Raw genomic sequence first — 17996 nt, forward strand, 5'->3', positions numbered from 1 at the left:
GGGCTCTCGGCAGCTGGTTCTGCGACGAGGGAGCCGCAGAGCAAAGGGATCCCGGACAGAAAGAGCTGATGGGGCTGTGGGGTTGGAGGAGGGAACCAGGGGCCTGGAGGGGGTACCCAGAGGCCCCCCCTATACCTACACAGTCCAGCTTGCTCTTCTTCCACAGGTAGTAAGGGTCAGCGAGCTGCCTGAGCGAGTTCTTGAGGTTGACAGCGATCAGTGCTCCCAGCACAGACTGGAGAAACAGAACATCACTCTTCCTCACCTGGGGGACCCCCTTCTTCCTCCCAGCCTACACACCCCCCGACCCTGGTGTCTCACAGGACAAAGCTGCAGTTCCAGAACGTCTCTGCTGCCAGAGCCCCCAGATCTCTGCACTCCATCTTAGGGCTGGAGAGTGCAGGTCCAAGGCCGTGGGGCCCCTCCTGGCCCTTCTCCATGCCACCCCACTCCCTCTCCAACCCCCCCTCCCCCATGCCAAGAGCCTTCTGAGTCAGACACTCCTAAGCACTTGTAAACACTGATGGGGGGACTGACCCTGGGGTCAGAAGGCTGGAGTTGGCGACCAGCCCTGCACTTATGAGCTGTATCACCACACATCATTAAGACTGCCTCAGCCTCAGTTTCCCTCACCTATAAAAGGAGGAAAGTAAACCCTGTGTTGTCTACTTTACAGGTTGTGGTCGGGACAAAGCATGACCCCGTCGTCACTTTGTAGAGGGTCACACAATGCCTAGGGATTGTTCTTACTGGAGTCTCCCGTCTGCCTCCGCTTTCCTGCTGCACTCTTACCTTGGGGAGAGGGTATAGATAGGACCCCAGGACCAGCATGGTGATCATCACGACCAGGGACACACACAGGCTTGCCACCTGTTCCGGAGAAAGAGTTGGGAACAGGGCATAGGGGTGATATTCTCGTTGTTGACTTATTTCCAACAGATGCCTTTGGTGGAGTGGAGACCGATGGGGGAGAGGAAGGTTGGAGAAGCAGCTGGCCCGCCTTGCAGGTGTCCCAGCTTCTCTGGGGCTGCTGTTTTGTTTCCCTCTCACCTCTCCCCCCAAATGCCCTGCTACGGCACTCACCTGGGACTTTCCTCCAGCACCATCCACAGCCAGAGTGACAGAGAGGGCACAGCAAATGACGTGGATTTTAAAGAAGGAGCCAAAGAAGTTGCTGCAGCCCAGGGCGATCATCTCCTGTGGGGACAGGGGCAGGATTGGAGGTGGGGGCTATGGGGGGCGGGCAGCAGGTAGAGACCAACATAGTCATCCATGCAGGCTGGATGTTGGGCCTTGGACTTGAGAATGACCCTACAGCTAGAAGGCCAGACACTCCCAAGCAAGCTGAAGGCAGCCTCCTGTGGTCAGAGCCCCTCCTGCTCACCGGCACGCACCTTGCTCACCGGCACGCACCTTGCTCACCACAGCCCCAAGAGCCCCACAGTACTTGTCGCCAGGCCTCTGTGGGACGGGGCCCATCCTGCTTTGCCCTGTAGGTAGCTGGACCTACCTGGTTCGAATCCACATCATAGCCGTGCTTGCTGGCCAGGGTCCGGCCCATGGCCAGGTTGATGACATAGCCCACAATGGCCAGCGAGAAGGCTGTGCCCATCATGTCCTTCCACTGGGAAACCACAGGCAACACGGGAGTGGGGAACCTGCCAAGGAGCCAGAGAGCAGGCAGGGCCCGGAAGTGTGAGAAAAGGAGGGCGAGTCCTTTCTCAACCCACGGGGACTGGCCAGGCTCCACAGTGTGCCCGGGTCTACGTCCTCAGTATGACCCTGTGAGGAGCTGCCATGCTCCCATCAACAAAACCAGAAGCCAAGACGTAGAAACTCACTCCTCTGAGGTCCTAAAGCCAGTAAGTGGTGGGGTCTCGTGTGTTCACGCCCAGGTTCTGGACTCTGTGCTCACTAGTCCACAGATCCACAATCCCCAGCTCCCCGCCCTCTCCTTCTCCCCCTCCAGCCTCTTCTCCAGCCCTGCAACACAGCCACCACCTTCCCCTCCCAGGGCCTGGCGTGGTGCCTGGCACAGAGTCGATGCTCCACACGTGTTGTTTTGAGGCTAATAGCTTCCTTTCCACATGGAGGAAAAGAGCCAACACATTAGAGCAGGCGAAGAGCCGGCAAAGGGCTGATCAGAGAGGCTTTGCTCTGGCAGCATCCAGTAAATGGGACATCTGGGGAGCTGTGTGGTGGTTAAGATTCGCTGTTTGTAATACAGCTAGCATTGGCTGATTGCATGGCTCTCTTCCAAAACAAATAACAGAAATCATTTCCACTTGGTCATTGTCATAGAGTCCTACAGTGCTTCCTCATCGAGGTTGTCCTCTCTGGGTCTCTGAGCAGAGGCCTTCATGCAGGACATGTTGTTGGGGGGTGGGCAGGCTTCTGGGGCACCCGGACTCACCCATGTTGGATCTCTCCCACGATCTGCATGTGATACTTTTGGGGCATCTTACAGCCCCCAGAGATAGCTGTCGCCACCACCACCTGCAAACCCCAAAATGCAGAATGGGAATGGGCAAGGCATGGCTCGCCCAAGCTTCCCTTTTCTCTGGGGACCCCAAATCCAACTCTCCTTCTCCCTCAAAGGGGAACAACCCAAGGAGCAGGGAAGAGTGGGAGCCATGTACAGGGGGATGGAATGGATTTACCCAACTGCCGGTTCTACTGGCTGCCAGTGGAGGGGGAGGCAGAGGTCGGTAGGGGCTCTCCCTTGGCCTTGGGTGGAGCTGAACTCCATTTCTCATGGCCTCTCCAGCCTGGCCCCCAACACTCCAGCCCCAGACGGGGTCCTTACCACGATCATCTCCGTAGGGATGGGGAAGCGGATCCTGTGCATGTAACGAGCGTTGAGTTCCTTCACCAGCACCAGGAAGACGCCACTGATGAGGGCGAAGATGAGCGAGGCGATGTTGGTGTGGGGGAGGTTTTTGCAAATGTCAATGAAGGTCTGGGGGAGAGAGCGCCGTGCTCATGGACTCCCACCTCTTCTTCCTGTGCTATCCCCACCCTGGGGTGTCTAACCCAGTGGAGGGATGTTGTCCATGTGAATGGAGGCACACCAAAGCAGTATTCAGACCCTGGTCTCCCACAGCTCCCCATTTTCCTCCTGCCTCTCCCAAAGGGTTTGCTGGGAGTTCACGCCAGTGTGGGAATGCTGATTCTTTTTCTCTTTTTCTTTAGAAAGAATCTGAGCTCAAGGAAGAGAGTTGGAGATAAGACGTAAGGAAGAAATTCCCAGGCAAGGAGGGGTTGAGGCACTCCATCAAGGAACTGATGGAGAATGGATAACTCCTTTTCTGCCGGGATTAACCATAGAGAGCCTCAGTGAGCCCTCAAGGTCATGGTTTCACCCTTGCTCCCAAAGTGGGAGCCCCCAGAGAATCCTTTCGGAACCGTGGGTCAACCGGGGGTCAACCTTGTTTGCGAACGTCGTGTAAGGAGGAGCTCACAGCTTCTTCCAACAGTAACACCTGCTCTGTGCCTGCTTGAGCCCCTCCCCATCTGCAGGGGTGTGCTCCTAGACTCACAAAGATGATGGACCCCGGGCCTGCGTAGGAAGGGATGGTCAGTCCAAAGATGTATTTGAGCACCGAGATCAGGATCTGCAGGCCGGCCGCCGTCATGAAGCCCCGGATGAAGGACTCGGACAGGTAGATGGCCACAAAACCAAACTGCACGAAGCCCAGGCCCATCTGAGACGAGAGGGGTGGGGGTGGGGGGGGGATGAACGAGAGGGGTTGGCAGTGCCCGCAACGGCCGGACCCAAACCCGGGCTGGAGTTCCAGGCAGCAGCCCCAGGGAAATGAGCCTTTTGTGACCGGGTCTGGCCCTCTGCTGTGCCAGGCGGATCCCAAGTCGGCGTAGGGGCACAGGCCTCTTTGTCGCTTCCTCTCTCTGGCTTTGGTTTTCTTATCTGAAGAATACACCGGGTCCTCCCCCAGAGAGGCCCCTCCTCTCTCAGTAGACGACACCACCATCCACCCAGTGGGCTAACCAGAAACTCGGAGGTCATCCTCCCCCAACCCCACATCCAGCCTACCACCAACGCCTTTAACGGCCCTGGCCAAATGTTCCATAAGTCCGCCCCATCGCGGGGGCTCTCTCCGTGGCTGCCACCCTGGTCTAGCCCTCGTGAGTCTTGCCTGGGCCTCTGCAGTCTCCTGACAGGCCCCCTGCTTGGGTTCTTCTAAACCACTTCCCACTTCTCCTCTCTGTGGCCTGAATGACCTTAGAGACCGCCAATCCCACCCAAAGGCACTGTGTAGGGGACAGACCTCAGCTTCCATTGTCCAGCCTCTGCCTCTATTTCCAGCCCCGTCTCTGGCCCATCCCCCAAAGCCACCTGCTGTCCAGCCACCCCAAACTTCTTGCCTCATCATCCCTCAGTCAGTTCACACCCTCAGGTCTCCACGCTTTGGGGTGCGTTCCCTCTGCCTGGATTGCCCTTCTGTGCCTCCTTCATTCGGTTCCCGGCCAACCTCTACTCATCCTTTAGACTCAGGTCAAATGTCACCTCCTCTCTGAGGCGAGGCCTTCCCCGACTCTCGACGCGCTCTTCGATACTCTCACGCCCTTTGAACACAGCTCTGTCACGCAGCTTATCTCACGGCCTCCACGCTGATCTGTTGACACGACTACTTCCTCTGCGGGGCTGGGAGCAACTGGGGAACCGGGCCCCTTCTCTGCTTATTGTTCCCCTGAGGCCTAGCCCAGCGAAGCAACCAGAAACATCAACTGAATGAGTGGACGAATTAAAGGCGGCGTCTGAGGTTGGTTGCTTCCTGCTCTAGTGTCCCACCAGGCATCATTTCCCGTCATAAAACCTAGCAGAGGGGCGCCCGGGTGGCTCAGTGGGTTAAGCATCTGCCTTTGGCTCAGGTCCTGGGATGGAACCCCGCATTGGGCCCCCTTCTCCTTCTCAGTCTGCTCCTCCCTCTGCTCATGCTCTCTCTCTTTCTCAAATCAATAAAATCCAGAACCAGAAAACACCAAGCCCTCCCTCCCCCCACCAAAAACAACAACAACAAAAAAAACAAAACAAAACAAAACCCACAAAAAACAAAAACAAAAAAAACACCAAAAACGCAAACCAAACAAACAACCTAGCAGAGGCCTCTGCAATTTGTGTAACTGATGTGGAACAGGTGGGGCTGTGGCTTGGGGTAGGGGAGGTGGAGGGGGGTGGGGGATGTTAGAGAACTGGGATGACCGTGCTGGCAGAGGGGCAGGCATTGGAGAGGGTGGCAGAGAGAGGCGGTGAGCCTTCCGGATAGTCTGGGACTCGGGACAGTTTTACCAGGGGCAGATGCTGGTCTCAGGGACCTGCGGGAGGCAGTGGGGAGAGACACCGATTTCTGGAGGTCTTTTGTGGCCCCAGGAATGGGGAAGTGGGAGGAGGTAGAGCCTTGAATCAGCTTCAGTGTCAAAAACTGGACTTTGGAGGCAGGGGCAGGACGGAAAAGATGCTCTCCCAAGGCTGAGCCCTCGGCAGGGTCGCGGCAGTCCCCTCACCTGGATGATGGCCGTCAGGCAGGCCAGGGTTGCGGACACGTGCAGCCTCTCAGCCTCCATGGCCGCCGTGTCCACGTAGCTCTTGTTGGTGGCATTGTCGAAGACCCAGAACTTCGACTCTGGGGCCAGCTGCAGACAGATGTTACCCACCAGGATGCTGATAACGGCAAAGGTACCTGCGGTGCCCACCCAGCCAGCGAGTCAGAGGTTTGGACCACAGCCCTGGACAAACAGAAAGGGGCCCAGCAGAGCTTCCCTGCCCTCGGAGGGATGGGTCCCCCCACCTCCAACGTTCCTCTCCAGCAACACAACAGTCGCTCACACGTAACCGTGACCTGCACTTTCAAGAGGCTTTCACCTCGGCTGCTAGTGTGATTTCGTTGGGCGCGTGAAGAAACGAGCTTGGAAACGCAAGCAGTGCCTGACCCAGAAACAGGCCTTGTGAGCAGGCCCTTGTCTCCCCGTCACTTAGCACCAGAGAGCGCCAAGTGTCTCTGCAGGGACCAGTGTGAGAGTGACGGGGCAGTTTCCCACGTCTGTTGGGCACTTTGGGGCTCACAGTATATCCTGGTCCACCGAGTGCTCCCCACATTCCGGGGAGGGGGACGGAACAGGGAGTGCTAAATGGGCTCACGGGCAGCTCCGTGGTTTCTCTAAGGTCGCAGGGGACCTGGGAGTGACGTTCACAGGGACAGTCCCTTCGGGACCAACGGGCACCCGCTCTAGGAGAAGGCAGATGGAAGACAGAAACCCCTCTGCCATGCCCCCTGTCCTCGGGGTCCAGGCCACCTTGCCCGCTGAGAGGGGAGAGGCCTTACCTGGCACCATCTGGTGTATACCCCCCAGGAAGAAGTAGGTGAGGAGGGGGAAGAAGGAGGAGTAGAGGCCGTTGACGGCAGGAAGGTTGGCCAGCAGAGCAAATGCCATGCCTGCAGAGGACAAACAGATTGCAGGCTCAGGGGTAGGGCTGCGTTGTGGAGGTCACAGGGGGCCGGGAGAGAAGGACAGGGGAGCGGCAGGCCACGGGCACCTCCTAGGGCACGGACCCCTCACCTTGTGGGACCTGGATGGATCCACCACTGAGTCCACCCAGCAGGTCGGGGATGATGTAGTCTTTGATCTTGTACTTGGGGAGCCAGGAGAGCACAGGGAGCAGCCCAAACACCACAGCTTTGGTCTTGGCCGAGGAACATCTGAGGGAAGAGGACAGGCTTCCAGTCAGCACGGCATGGTTTGGACACTCCGAGTTGCGGAGAGATTACAAGGTCCCGTTCCTGGTCATTCATTCATCCACTCATTCATTTGGAATTCATTCAGCATTCAGTAAGCACCCACGCTGGGCCTGATGCCGGGGACGCTGAGGAGAAGGGGGCGGGGCTTTCTTTAGGGAGCCGTCCACATGCCCTGGGCTTAGCTGGGCGTCTTCCGAAGCTGGCTGCTCCCCTGGGACATCACGTGACTTGGTGTGAAGGCATGGATTTGGGGTAGCTTAGCCTTCCAAGCCACAGGGTCCAGCCCCCATCTCAGATGGCCTTTCTCCAGTCTGACGGAACACAGGGCTGGGCACCCAGGTGAGCTTCCGCAGCTTGGTGTGTCTCTCGCTCACACTGGACAGCAAACCCCACCATGGCCAAGAGTCTGGCTGTCTTGTTCATCTTGTGTATCTTGTACATTGTATCGGGCTGCTTAGTAAATATTTGAGGAGTAACTGAATGAATGGATGATTGAAAGGGTGGGCTGGTGTAGTCGGAGTAGGGGCTACCGCCATCTTTCGCAGCACCGCCCCCCAAAGAAAGCTCCATTGTGCTTGCAGGGTATGCCTCTGCGGACCCACCGTCCCTCGTGTGTGATGACTCCGATGCTGGAGTTCTTCTTACTGTTAATTCATCAGGGGTGTGGAAAGAATCGGGGAGCTGCTCGTTTGTCAGGGCAGGGTGGGGAAAGTTCCCCACCTTCCCTGTTTGTTGAACACCTGGAGGTCTTTTCATCGAAACTCAGGAGTGCTAGGAACAAGGGCCTACAAACTTGAGGGTGACAGCTCGTGGATTGATGACTGGAAGGAGGTGGGAGGCGTTTGCTTTTCTTCTCCCAGTTGAGGGAACTCAAATACTCGGGGCCCACGTGGTGACTCACTAGCCTGCTCCGATTAGGACTCCTTTCCTTCCCGGCACCAATTCCTGCTCTTTGCTGTTGTTCAACAATAGTTTCCCTGATCCCGGGTCCCCTGGATGGCACCCAAGACTAAAATCAATACAGACAATGCTTTGTAACCTGTGGAGAGCCTGGACAGATTTTCTGTCCCAGCCTCCACTCTGGGAAAGGCATCACCACCAACACCCTCTGGGGGCACGTGGCTGCCTCGCCCATCCTGGGGATGGTGGACAGGGCATTGGACCAGTGGCAAATAGCTGAAAGCATCTCTAAAGCTTTGTCCTAAGCGAGACCCAGCCCTTCAGGAACTCACTCAAGTTTGTTTGTGGCAGAGAAACTGGACTCCCCAACACAGAGCTGACTAGGGGAAGACACACCACCGCCCTGGAGCTCATACCTGCCTGGCTGTGCGGCAAACCTGCCGCATGTTGGGCAAGGCGATCTGAGGCCCCAGAGAAGGGCTGGAAACAGATGCCAAACACCTCTACAGAGGCTTCAGAGTCCAAGAGGGAAGTGGACAGAGGGATTAGTTTCTAGCCATTCATTCATTCCTTCATTGAACAAATATTTATTGGAGCGCCTTCTGGGCGTCAGGCACTGTTCAAGGCTCAGTGCCAGCCTCGTGGGAATTGTTGGTTCCCTCTACCACTTTATAGTTTTAATCTATAATCTTTTTGGCCAACAGCAGATACCCTCAACCCTCCAGCACAGAAACAACCCAAACTCCAGCATTTTGGGAACCATGGTTAGCAGAGCCCGCCTGTCCGAGGAACCCAGCTATGGGTACGGTCCCCGGGCACTGAACACCCAAGCCTTTGGCTGTAGCCTGGCAGAAAGGAGTCTCCTGGGAGAAGCAGGGTTGGACCAGGGCTGGTAGTGAGGACTCCAGTGGGTGATTCCCCCAGCCTAAACCAGTTCCACCAGCATCTCCACTTCAGCCATTGCCAGTGACCTCAATCCAGGTAACTGAATCAGCTGTTTCCCCAGGGGCGTGAGGAAGAGCAAGCCAGCCCACAGCCAGGACCGAGCAAAGTCTGCCAGGACTGTAGGAAGAGGGAAGGTGAAGCTCATAGCCTCGGGTTTCTGCAGGATGAGCAGAGATCATCTCATGAAGCCCCTCCACCCCGCCAGTGGAGGTGAGGTTCTGCTGACCCCCAGCACGGTGCCAGAGATCTGAGAGTGGAAAGAGCCCGGGGGTCTGGAAGGACTGTATCCTGGTAGGGCTCCTGTAGGAAAGCCCAGGAATTTAAGGGCTGCCTTTGGGCCATCTCTGGATCCACAGAAGGAAGGAACATCTAGGCAGGAAAGAGGACAAAGGGCAGGGAGGGGTGGTGGCTACAGATTTGTCTTGATCAGGAGGGAAAGGACATTAAAGGAAGGGCTCTGATGCCCCCACTGCCCCTGGGGTAGCACGCCCATCTAGAGCTCCCTTAAGAACCCAAGAGAGACTTGAGTGGACAGAGAATACGGCAGAATCTCATGCCAGGGATTGGAGATGCCCTACAGCTCTTCTGGAACTGGGGCTGCTAGTCCCTCCCCCCACACCCCCCGGCGCCACTCCAGGTGTGGGTGTCAGTCCAGGAGAGCTTGTAGGATCTTAAAGTCAGGGTTCCAGAACCTTCCCTCCCCACGGCTTCCCCCAGCCCTGTCTCAGCCGTACCGGTACAGGAGCCATACCCCGGTGCAGAAGGGATTTTTGGTGGGGAGCAGCAGAAAGAGGCGTCTGGGCTCTGGGCCATGTTACCTGAAGGCATGGCGAAGTTTCTCTCCCAGTGGGTACGTCCGGTCCTTCTTCTCAAACTCATCATCAAGGACGGTGAGAGAGTATACAGCTCGGTCTACCACGTAGCGGGGCCTGGGCTGGCTCATGTCTGGGGCATTGACAAGCTTTGGAAGAGGCAGAGGAGGGGGAGACGAGGGGCATCTCTGGCCAGCGCCGGCTCGGGCCTTCTCTCTCTCTCTCCAGTGCGCGCCAAGCAGGCTTTTATCCTGTTTTTTCCCCGCCCCCACCCAGCAAGGTGCCTCCCTTCCCGCTTTCAGGTCTTTCCACCAGACTCACTTCTTTTGGTGGCCTTCCTTCCCAGGCACGGATGAGGCACACACTTGCCCCGGCTGTTTTGCTTGGCGCCCAGCACGTGGCTGGCACACCACCCCTGTGACGTCACTGTCACCCCCGCCGCACACCAGGCAAAGAGGAGGTGGGAGTTCAAAGGCAGGAGTCACCGCTGGATATCAGCCCGTGGGTCCTGTCCCCCGCCCCCAGCCCCAGGCCCTGGTGCCTCCACAAGCCTCAGGGCGCTCTCCCCGGACCTCAGTTTCCCTGGCAGAAAGGCTCATACCGTTCAGCCAGTCATCTTGGGGGAAATCGAGAAAATGGCCTGCCTGGAGGCGGGGGGTGGGGGCAGGGGGGTTGGCTGAGATGACCTCAGGAGGACCCTTCTTGAAAGAGACACCTAGGACTTCACCAACAGGTTTTCCCAGAGGGATAATGGCGCGTTTGGGGAAATCAGGATGGTCTGAACCGGCTGGCTCTCCCACGGCTTCCTGGGCCTAACCTTTCCCCCACCCTTGTGTACTGGTGTTTCTCTCCTCCTCGCTTTTTGCGCAACGCGGCTGATGTTCCAGGAGCTGAGCAGGGCAGAGCCGAGTACCGGGGCCCCTGAGGCCCAAAGGAGCTCCCTGTGGGAACCATCCCCCATCCTTCCTACAACGACGGGTCCCTCCTCTTGTCCCCTGCTTCTGGCAGCTGGGAGAACCCCCTGGGGGGGGGGGACCTTGGAGGCAGGAGGGAGAGGGAAGAGGTAGGGCAGGTTTGAGGGAAGGAGGTGGGGAGTGTGGAGTGACCATGGCCAGTCTGACAAAAGATTGGAAATGGGGTTGAAAGTGAGAAACCACTTAGGGGGCTAGGGACAACCCTTGGCTTCCTCTGGGAGAACCTGGGTGCATAGGGCTTGTCGGTAAATGGTAAATGACTTTTGTGGAAGAGACCACGGCAGAGAGATGGAAAGTATATTAACAAGGGTCCAGAGGGGCGCCTGGGTGACTCAGTGGGTTAAAGCCTCTGCTTTTGGCTCAGGTCATGGTCCCAGGGTCCTGGGATCGAGCCCCGCATCGGGCTCTCTGCTCAGCAGGGAGCCTGCTTCCTCCTCTCTCTCTGCCTGCCTCTCTGCCTACTTTTGATCTCTGTCTGTCAAATAAATAAAATCTTAAAAAAAGCCAACAACAAGGGTCCAGAAACCTGGCTTCCGGTCCTGGTTTACTGGTGAACGGGAACAGACATCACCCCACTAAGCCTCAGATTCCTTGTCAGTAAAATGGGAGTAACATATCTATCTCACTGGGTTGTGAGCACAGATGAGTTATGGGCAAGAAAGGGATGTTTAAAATGTACAAAAGCCGAGGCAAATGTGAGTTGCTATTATTGGTAAGATTTTACCCAAGCTGTTGAAGTTTGGGCTGGTGAATTCCATTTATTTGCTCATGGGACCCTGAAGCCCATCAGAACGTATAAGTAGAGGGACCTGGGAGGCTCAGTCAATTGAGCCTCTGCCTTCGGCTCAGGTCATGATCTCAGGGTCCTGGGATCGAGCCCCACGTGGGGCTCCTTGCTCATCAGGCAGCCTCCTTCTCCTTCTCCCTCTGCCCTTCCCCTCTGCTCATGTTTTTTCTCTCTCTTTTTCTTTCTCTCTCAAATAAATAAATAAAATCTAAAAAAAAAAAAAAGAGCCTACAAGCAAAGGTGGGGTGCCTGGCAAACCCCCAGGGTGATACCCAGCTGGGAGGGAGCTGGGGAGAGAAACTGCCCACAGTGCCTATATGCCCAGCCCCTCGCCGGGCGCTCTGTACGTCCTCACCAAATGAATGCTTGTGGAACGAATCAATAAATGGTGTTTTGGAGAAGACATGGGCAGACATGAGTAAGAGCAATGACACAAGAGGCATTTCAGTGGGAGAAGCAAGAGGCAGAGTGGCGTAAAGAAAACCAGCACCTGCTTTAGAACCAGAATGAGCTGGGTTCAAAGATTCAGTTTCTTCATCTGTAAGTGGGGGTAATAACCGTCCCGGGGGGCTGCCGTGAGGACGAAATGAGACCTCGTGTGCGAAGTGGCTGGGCTTCCCAGGCGCCCAGGAGATGGTAACGGTGATGGTTACTGTGATTAAGATGGGAGGTGCCTCCTTCGTCTTGGGAGAGACTACGGAAACACAACCAGCCCTCCACCTTCCAGTGAGGTGGGTGCCCTTCCCCCGTCTCCTCCCCACCCTCTCCAGGGGCTTCGAGGCTCTAGCTTTCCAGCGTCTTCCCTGGCTGGCCCTCTGGGACCGATGAGTAAGGAGCATGACCGTCCAGAGGAACCGGAGCTCCAGCCCGGCTTGGGAGTAGGACTTGTGGTTTAGAGGAAAGGGTCTGTCCCCGGCCACCCAACAGACTGTCTGCAAAGGAATGGCCAAGAAGTTCAAGGGGAGCTGGACCCGAAGAGAGAGAGAGCCCTTTGGGAGAGCCCCTTGGAAGAGGGGGTGGTGGGAGACCTTGCCTCCGTGCCCCTGGCAGGTGGTGGGGGGGCCCCTGAAGCCCCTTCCCAGGCTGCTCTCAAAGGTTCTAAGTTCTAGTGGGTGGGGGAGGGGGTTAACATCCGATTCCACCGAGCCCTGCTAACCCAGCGCCCCTCACTTCCCCAGTTCCTCCGTGGGATCTTCTTCCCTGTCACCCGGGCCACCTCCACATATGTCCCTGCCCTTTCTTTCCCCACCCGGCCTCCACCTTCAGCTGTTCACCAAATGTCATTGCCATTTCTTTCCACTGTCCCTCCTGTCTCTCACCCCCTCAGCTCTTATCTCACACCTGGACTATTGCATTAGTCTTCTGACTGATTTCCCCGGCTGCAGCCTACACCCCCTTATCAGAAACCCTCAGCCTCCTCATTTCCAGGTGGATCAAACCCCAATTCCTTATTTTGGCATGTTCGTCCTTTCACCATCTGGCCCTGTTTTGGTGGAGTTGGAAGAATTGTTGGCTAGATCCCCTGACACCCTTCAGGAAACCACCCCCCCGTCCCCGACAGGCTTGGCCCCGTTGTACCCCTGTGCTCTGTCCACACTTTCTTCCTTTCCTGCGATGCCCTGACTCACTCTGCCTCCCTAGACCAGCCCAGCCTTAAGACCTGCTCCTCCCTTCCCCTCCCTCGCCTCTTTGCCGTGCCCTCTTCCTCCTCCTCCTCTTCCTCTTCTCTGAAGCTTTTCCTGACCACCCTGGCCTAGGATCTCTTCTTCTCCGCTGACCTCCCTTGATCTGAGCCCCTCCAGTCTGCAGACCAGTGTTGGCTTTGGCTACTCCCAGCTGTCACTTCCAGGGAAGGGAGGGAGGCAAGGGGGTGGTGGTGGCGGAAATCCTTCTGGGAGGGGGATGACTCAGGACTGTTTCTGCCCCAGTGGCAGGCTTCCTATGGATGGGGACCAGATGCTAGGGGAGTCCCCGCGTGCACAGGCTATCCGAGGAGAAAAACTCCCTTGCTTAACTGGAATGCAAAATCTGCCTGGTCCCCTGCACTCTGCCTGTTTCATTCAAGAAATAAGGTGTTGAAATCGAGAAGGCTCTGGGAGCTCTCCCAATCCCGACTGGGTACCCCACCAAAGAAGAGGAACCCAGCAGCCAGCTCCACTCCAGAACTTTTGTCTAGAAGGGAACTTACGCCTGAGGCCGGTCTAATCTTCTTGTTTTGTCGATAAAGAGACTGAGTCTTAGCAGGAGGCGTTATAGGGAGTTGAACGGGGGCCTTGGACTCCATCTTAGCTGCTCCCGTTGGGTCCCCCAACCTTCCAGGGGCGACCCTGCTCTTGCTTTCTGGGGGTCGTCCCTTAGTGGCCTCCAGAGTACTCCTTTCGGAACACCCCAGCTGACAAGGCAGGACTCCCGGGTTCTGCCTCTCCTCTCCAGAGCTCTGTAGGGGCTGTGATGGCCTCTTCATGCCCTTGGCTTTCCCAGGATGATGACAGACCGTGTGGCGAATCTGCAGCCACGGGAGCTGCCCCAGCTCCTGGTGAGGAGGTGGCCCGGTCCTACTTCCTAATTCCAAGAGTAGGGTTGAGGTGGGGTGGGGCTTAGGAGGGGGGTTACTTCATCCCTGGGCCAGTTCTGTGGGCTGAGAGGGAGAGGGGGGATGGGAGAGGCCAAGTGGCAAGAGGCAAGGGCTCTGGAGAGGGAAGGGGTTCCCAGGGACCCCCGGAGAGGGCACCTGCAATGCTAGATTAGGGGTGGGAAGGTGAAAGAGGGAGCAAGAAAGGGAGAGGTGTAGGGGACAGAAGACTTGATCCCTGGTTAAACAAACGCAGCCCTGCCGAGTGATGTCAGCCTCGCTGAAAAAAGTCGAGGGCTCTGTTGCCCTAGGTGTGTAGCAAGGAGCCCGGCCTCTCGTCAAACAGTGTCAGCCCCTCTGCGCCTCCCCTCCCCCACCGGATCAGGGAGAAATGGCAGGTGCCATGTGACAATATTGAGGAACAAAAGGGTGCCCCTGCCGCCTCCTGCTCTGTGGAGAGAAGGAGGGGCAGGTCCCGATTTGCTGGAGAGACCTGGTGGGGGGGGCGGGGGAGAGCTGTGGGGTTTAAGGGAAGTAGAGGGCCAGAAGGAAAGGGCATGCAGAGGGTAGGAGGGGTGGGCGTGTGGACAATTTCCAAGGCTTGGCAGGGAAATGGGGTCACATCTGGGGCAAGGGGGATTCAGGGGTTTTGCGGCGCTAAGGAGCTGGTGGGGAACAAAGGGGAAATGGACTCCACGTGTGGGCTGAGTAGACCTCCTCCCGGGCTTCTTTGGGGCCCCTCATCAGGATCCTAATTCCCCCCTGCAGTGAATTCATGCGAAAGAAAGCCCACAGGTATCTCTTCTCGGCACGTTTCTAACTGGGTCTGTCTACATCTGTACAAAACTGTGGGCAGAGATGGGCTTGGGCACGGTGCCCGAGTTAATGCGTAGAAAGGCTTGGAACGGTGCCCGTGTGAGCGTGCAACAGACTCTGAGCGTGTCCTTATTGTTACCGCTTTGATTACTCTGAGGATTCTCTTCCTCTCTCTGCAACCTCGGGCAGGTCCTTCTGCCTTTCTTGGCCTTTCTTTTCCTTCCTTGGCCACAGCCAGGCCACCCCTTCCCTCTCCATGACCTTGTCCGTCTCAGATTTCCCAGAACTGGTGAGAAGAAAAGCAGAACATCTCTTTACATGAGGGCAGGACATCTAGGGAGCCGCGAGGCCAAAAGCCCTCTGTGGGGTTTGGGTCAGGTCTGGAGGTGATTCTGTCATTGTGGCCCAGGGTGACTTCCTCCTCAGTCCCGCTGTGTGTTGGGGGTGGGGGGAAGGGGAGGGGTGGGGGGGGGTTCCTGGATGACCACCTGTGCCAGGCACGGGAGCAGGCATGGGAGCAGCGCCGGCATGGCCAGCTCACCCTGGCATTCTTATCACTTGTCCCGACCTGGGCGGTCACTGTGTTCTGGGAAAGAAAAGGTCACTCTGAGGTTTCCTCTTTGCTTTAGCGGCTGCTTGCTTCCCGCCTCATCCAGGGCGGGACCCCCAGGGAAGGAGCCATCTCTGAGTGGGCTGGTGGGTGGGAGCTGGGGATGGGATAGGAGGCTTGGCGTCTCAGCTGGGGACTGTGTCCCCGACAGGAGAGGTGAAGGTATAGAGGCTATAGGTCTCCAAAGTGTTTTTATCAATATCCTTTTATTTTATTGTCCCCATGTTTCTTGGGCAAACTTCTCACCCCCTTTCTACCCTGGCATGATTTTTCTTATCAGTCACTTGAAGGGGAAGATGAGATGTCCCTGAGTGGCCTTCCTGTCCCCTGGCTTGTCTGAGGACACTTGCAGCCGAGAGATTCACAGTTACCAGCCCCAAATCCCACTCCTTATCTCTACGCCCACTCTCCCCTCCTTCTCTGCTGTCCCTGCTGGGGACGGAGATGGGTGCTGGCTGAAGGAAACCATCTCCAGCAAAAGGGATCAGGGTCAGACTCTGAAAAGCACTTTCCAGCAGGGAGACCCGACCAAGGTCATGGGCTCCCTGATACAGACACTTAAAATAGACTCCTAGAGGTCTGCAAGGAGAGGAGGCTTAGTCTTACTTGGAAGTGGGCAAATGGACAAGGAGACCAGCGAAGGACCCTGCTGGTCTCGATCAAGGAGTCCAGAGTTTCGTCCACACAGAACGGGTCCCTCTTTCCCTCAAGGAGCTCGCCGGTGTCAGTTTGGTTCAGTTCAACACACACTCTCTAAACACGACGATGTGTCAGTCTCTGGGAAGGCTCTAGACATTAAGAGATAAGAAAGAGTCCATCTCTGCCCCCCAGGGATTTATCCAGATGAGCATTTAGAACAGTCTTTCAGGCCTGGGAAGTACCCGGAAGAGGCCATTATGGTGATGGAGGAGACGTGTGTGTTGGTGCCCATGCGGCCCCGAAGGAGGGTTTTGCCAGGTTCTCAACACCAGGACTGTGGGGCTCTGGGTGTGAGGAGGGAGTGGGGAGGATTGTGAGGCCCTGGGAGAGGGTTGTCCGTGTGAGTGAAGCCATGGAGCAGGGATAAACTTCTCTTTAGTTCGCCCCCCTTGGGGCACTGTCCCAGCCCAGGGGCACACTCTGAAAGTGGGTCTTCCTCCTGGTGGCTCAGACCCGATGGGGCCAAGGATAAGTGGGGAATTTATGCTAGAAAGAGAAAAGATTTCTTGACCTAGGCTGGGGACCTCACTGGCTGATTTGGAGGAATGGGGGCACCGTCGGAGGGTGACCTGGGACCCCTCACAGCCTCAGGATGAGAAGTTAGGAAGCAGGGGTGCTGATGGAGATGGCCCACACCACTGTCCTCACCCCTACCCTCCTGTGCTGAAGCATTTGCCTGGGACCAGGTCCCCTGGGTCCTGTCTCCCCGGCCCGATGGAGCTGGGCCCTTGCTGACCCTCTCCTAATCCTCCAGCTCCCTTCCTTCCGCCTCCTCCAACCTCTCAGGATTAATGGGGGCAGGTGGGATCCCACGCCGCCCATACAGCCGCCCTGAGCTGGTGGAGAGGTGAGTGAGCAAAAGAGAACATCTGGGGGGCACAAGGAGGGGGAGACAGCCACACAGAAGCAAGCCAGCGAGCCAAGCATGAAGAGCTTTTTGCTTCCAAGACTTGAAAAGAGGGGAGCGGTGCAGCCAGCGACTTCAAAGGCCGGTGTTCCGAGGAAGAGCCAATATTTTTGTTCTTTCCTTTGCGAAGGAAAGCGGCCCTTGGGAAGGAGCTAGCTCTTCCCCCTCACTCTGTTTTGGGGTCTGGCAGACCTCCACGAGAGCTCCATTCCCACCAGCCCCCTTCAAGCCTCATGCAAGGGAAGGACCCTGGGGGCCCCTCACAGGTGAAGGGCTGGGGGCTGCTCTCACACTTGGGGGCCCCAGCGGCTTTCCCACATGGGCTCAGGTTGACCAACAGCCTACCCCGTGACCGGTGGGCTCCTGTCAGCCCTCGTCTCTATGTCCCCGCTGCCTGCCCTCCTCAAGGGAAGACCCCCAGCCCCATGGCGGAGGCCCGGGGAGGGGTGCTTACCAGTGGGTGAGAGGAGCCGGCCGGGCAGGGCTGCAGGTGTGTCTGGTGTCTGGGGAGCGAGGAGCCGAAAGGTGTTCCGAGGTGTGCAAAAGGGCTCTGCTCAAATAATCCAGGGAGGCGTTTATAAATAACTTTACCTCAGGGCCACGGGGTGAGCCCCGGCTTCTGATTGGCTCTGAGGGGAAGTGGTTTTGAACACTACACCATAGCTAAGCCTGAGGAGATAGGAAAAGGAGATAAGGGGGAAAAGTTCCTAAATGAACAGCCCTTTTTTTGTTTTACCTGAGGAGCAGAGCTGTTTGATGGGAGCTTGGCACTTCCTAAATCCACCCCGAAGACAATAGGTCACATTCAGCGGGGCCCCTGCCCCACAGGCTCCCCCAAGGCTGAGGAGGGGACAAGGGAGACCCCTCTCTGAGCTTGCTGTCCTGCCGCTTGGAGGGCTGGGGTCAAGCCAAAGAGCCTCTTGGACAATGGAACCCATTGAGGCCACCCGAAGGGTGGGGTCCCGGGGCTGCTTGCTTTGAAGAAGGGAGAGCTGGGCGGGTGTTGGGGGGACAGTAGACCTCTGAGCGAGGGGACGAGCCATGGCTGAGAGCCCGCTAGACATATGGGCTGCCATGGAGATCTGGTTCCCCGTTCTGTCCCCAACCTTAAGGCACTCCTCTGTCTGCCAGTGCCACGGGGAAAGTACGGCTTGCCCTCCTAACTTGCCAGGTAGGGTGCATGGGGGACGTAGGGGCTTGGGATCAGGTAAAGGAGCTC

General features: G+C 57.1%; 1 protein-coding gene across 4 annotated transcripts in view; it reads right to left on the reverse strand.

Moving 5' to 3' along the window:
- SLC26A9 (solute carrier family 26 member 9) overlaps positions 1–17336 on the reverse strand; it is a 28784-nt gene extending 11448 nt beyond the window's left edge. Inside the window, exons 1-13 of one of the 4 annotated variants that reach the window (XM_013058241.2) lie at positions 17232–17336; positions 15778–15959; positions 9419–9561; positions 6577–6716; positions 6342–6452; positions 5524–5699; positions 3540–3704; positions 2807–2959; positions 2414–2496; positions 1511–1658; positions 1084–1197; positions 793–870; positions 140–235 (exon numbers count right to left, since the gene is read on the reverse strand). In XM_013058241.2, the coding sequence (XP_012913695.1) occupies positions 140–235; positions 793–870; positions 1084–1197; positions 1511–1658; positions 2414–2496; positions 2807–2959; positions 3540–3704; positions 5524–5699; positions 6342–6452; positions 6577–6716; positions 9419–9543 (1389 nt within the window). In that variant the 5' untranslated portion in view covers positions 9544–9561; positions 15778–15959; positions 17232–17336. Of the gene's footprint in view, positions 1–139; positions 236–792; positions 871–1083; positions 1198–1510; positions 1659–2413; positions 2497–2806; positions 2960–3539; positions 3705–5523; positions 5700–6341; positions 6453–6576; positions 6717–9418; positions 9839–15777; positions 15960–17231 lie in introns of all 4 variants that reach the window. The other 3 variants (XM_013058242.2, XM_013058240.2, XM_013058244.2) reach the window with 3 other exon arrangements.
- Positions 17337–17996: the final 660 nt, after the last annotated feature.

The sequence above is a fragment of the Mustela putorius genome, unplaced genomic scaffold (assembly GCF_011764305.1).
Source record: "Mustela putorius furo isolate JIRA1106 unplaced genomic scaffold, ASM1176430v1.1 tig00000508_pilon_pilon_pilon, whole genome shotgun sequence".
Taxonomy (NCBI): Eukaryota; Metazoa; Chordata; class Mammalia; order Carnivora; family Mustelidae; genus Mustela; species Mustela putorius.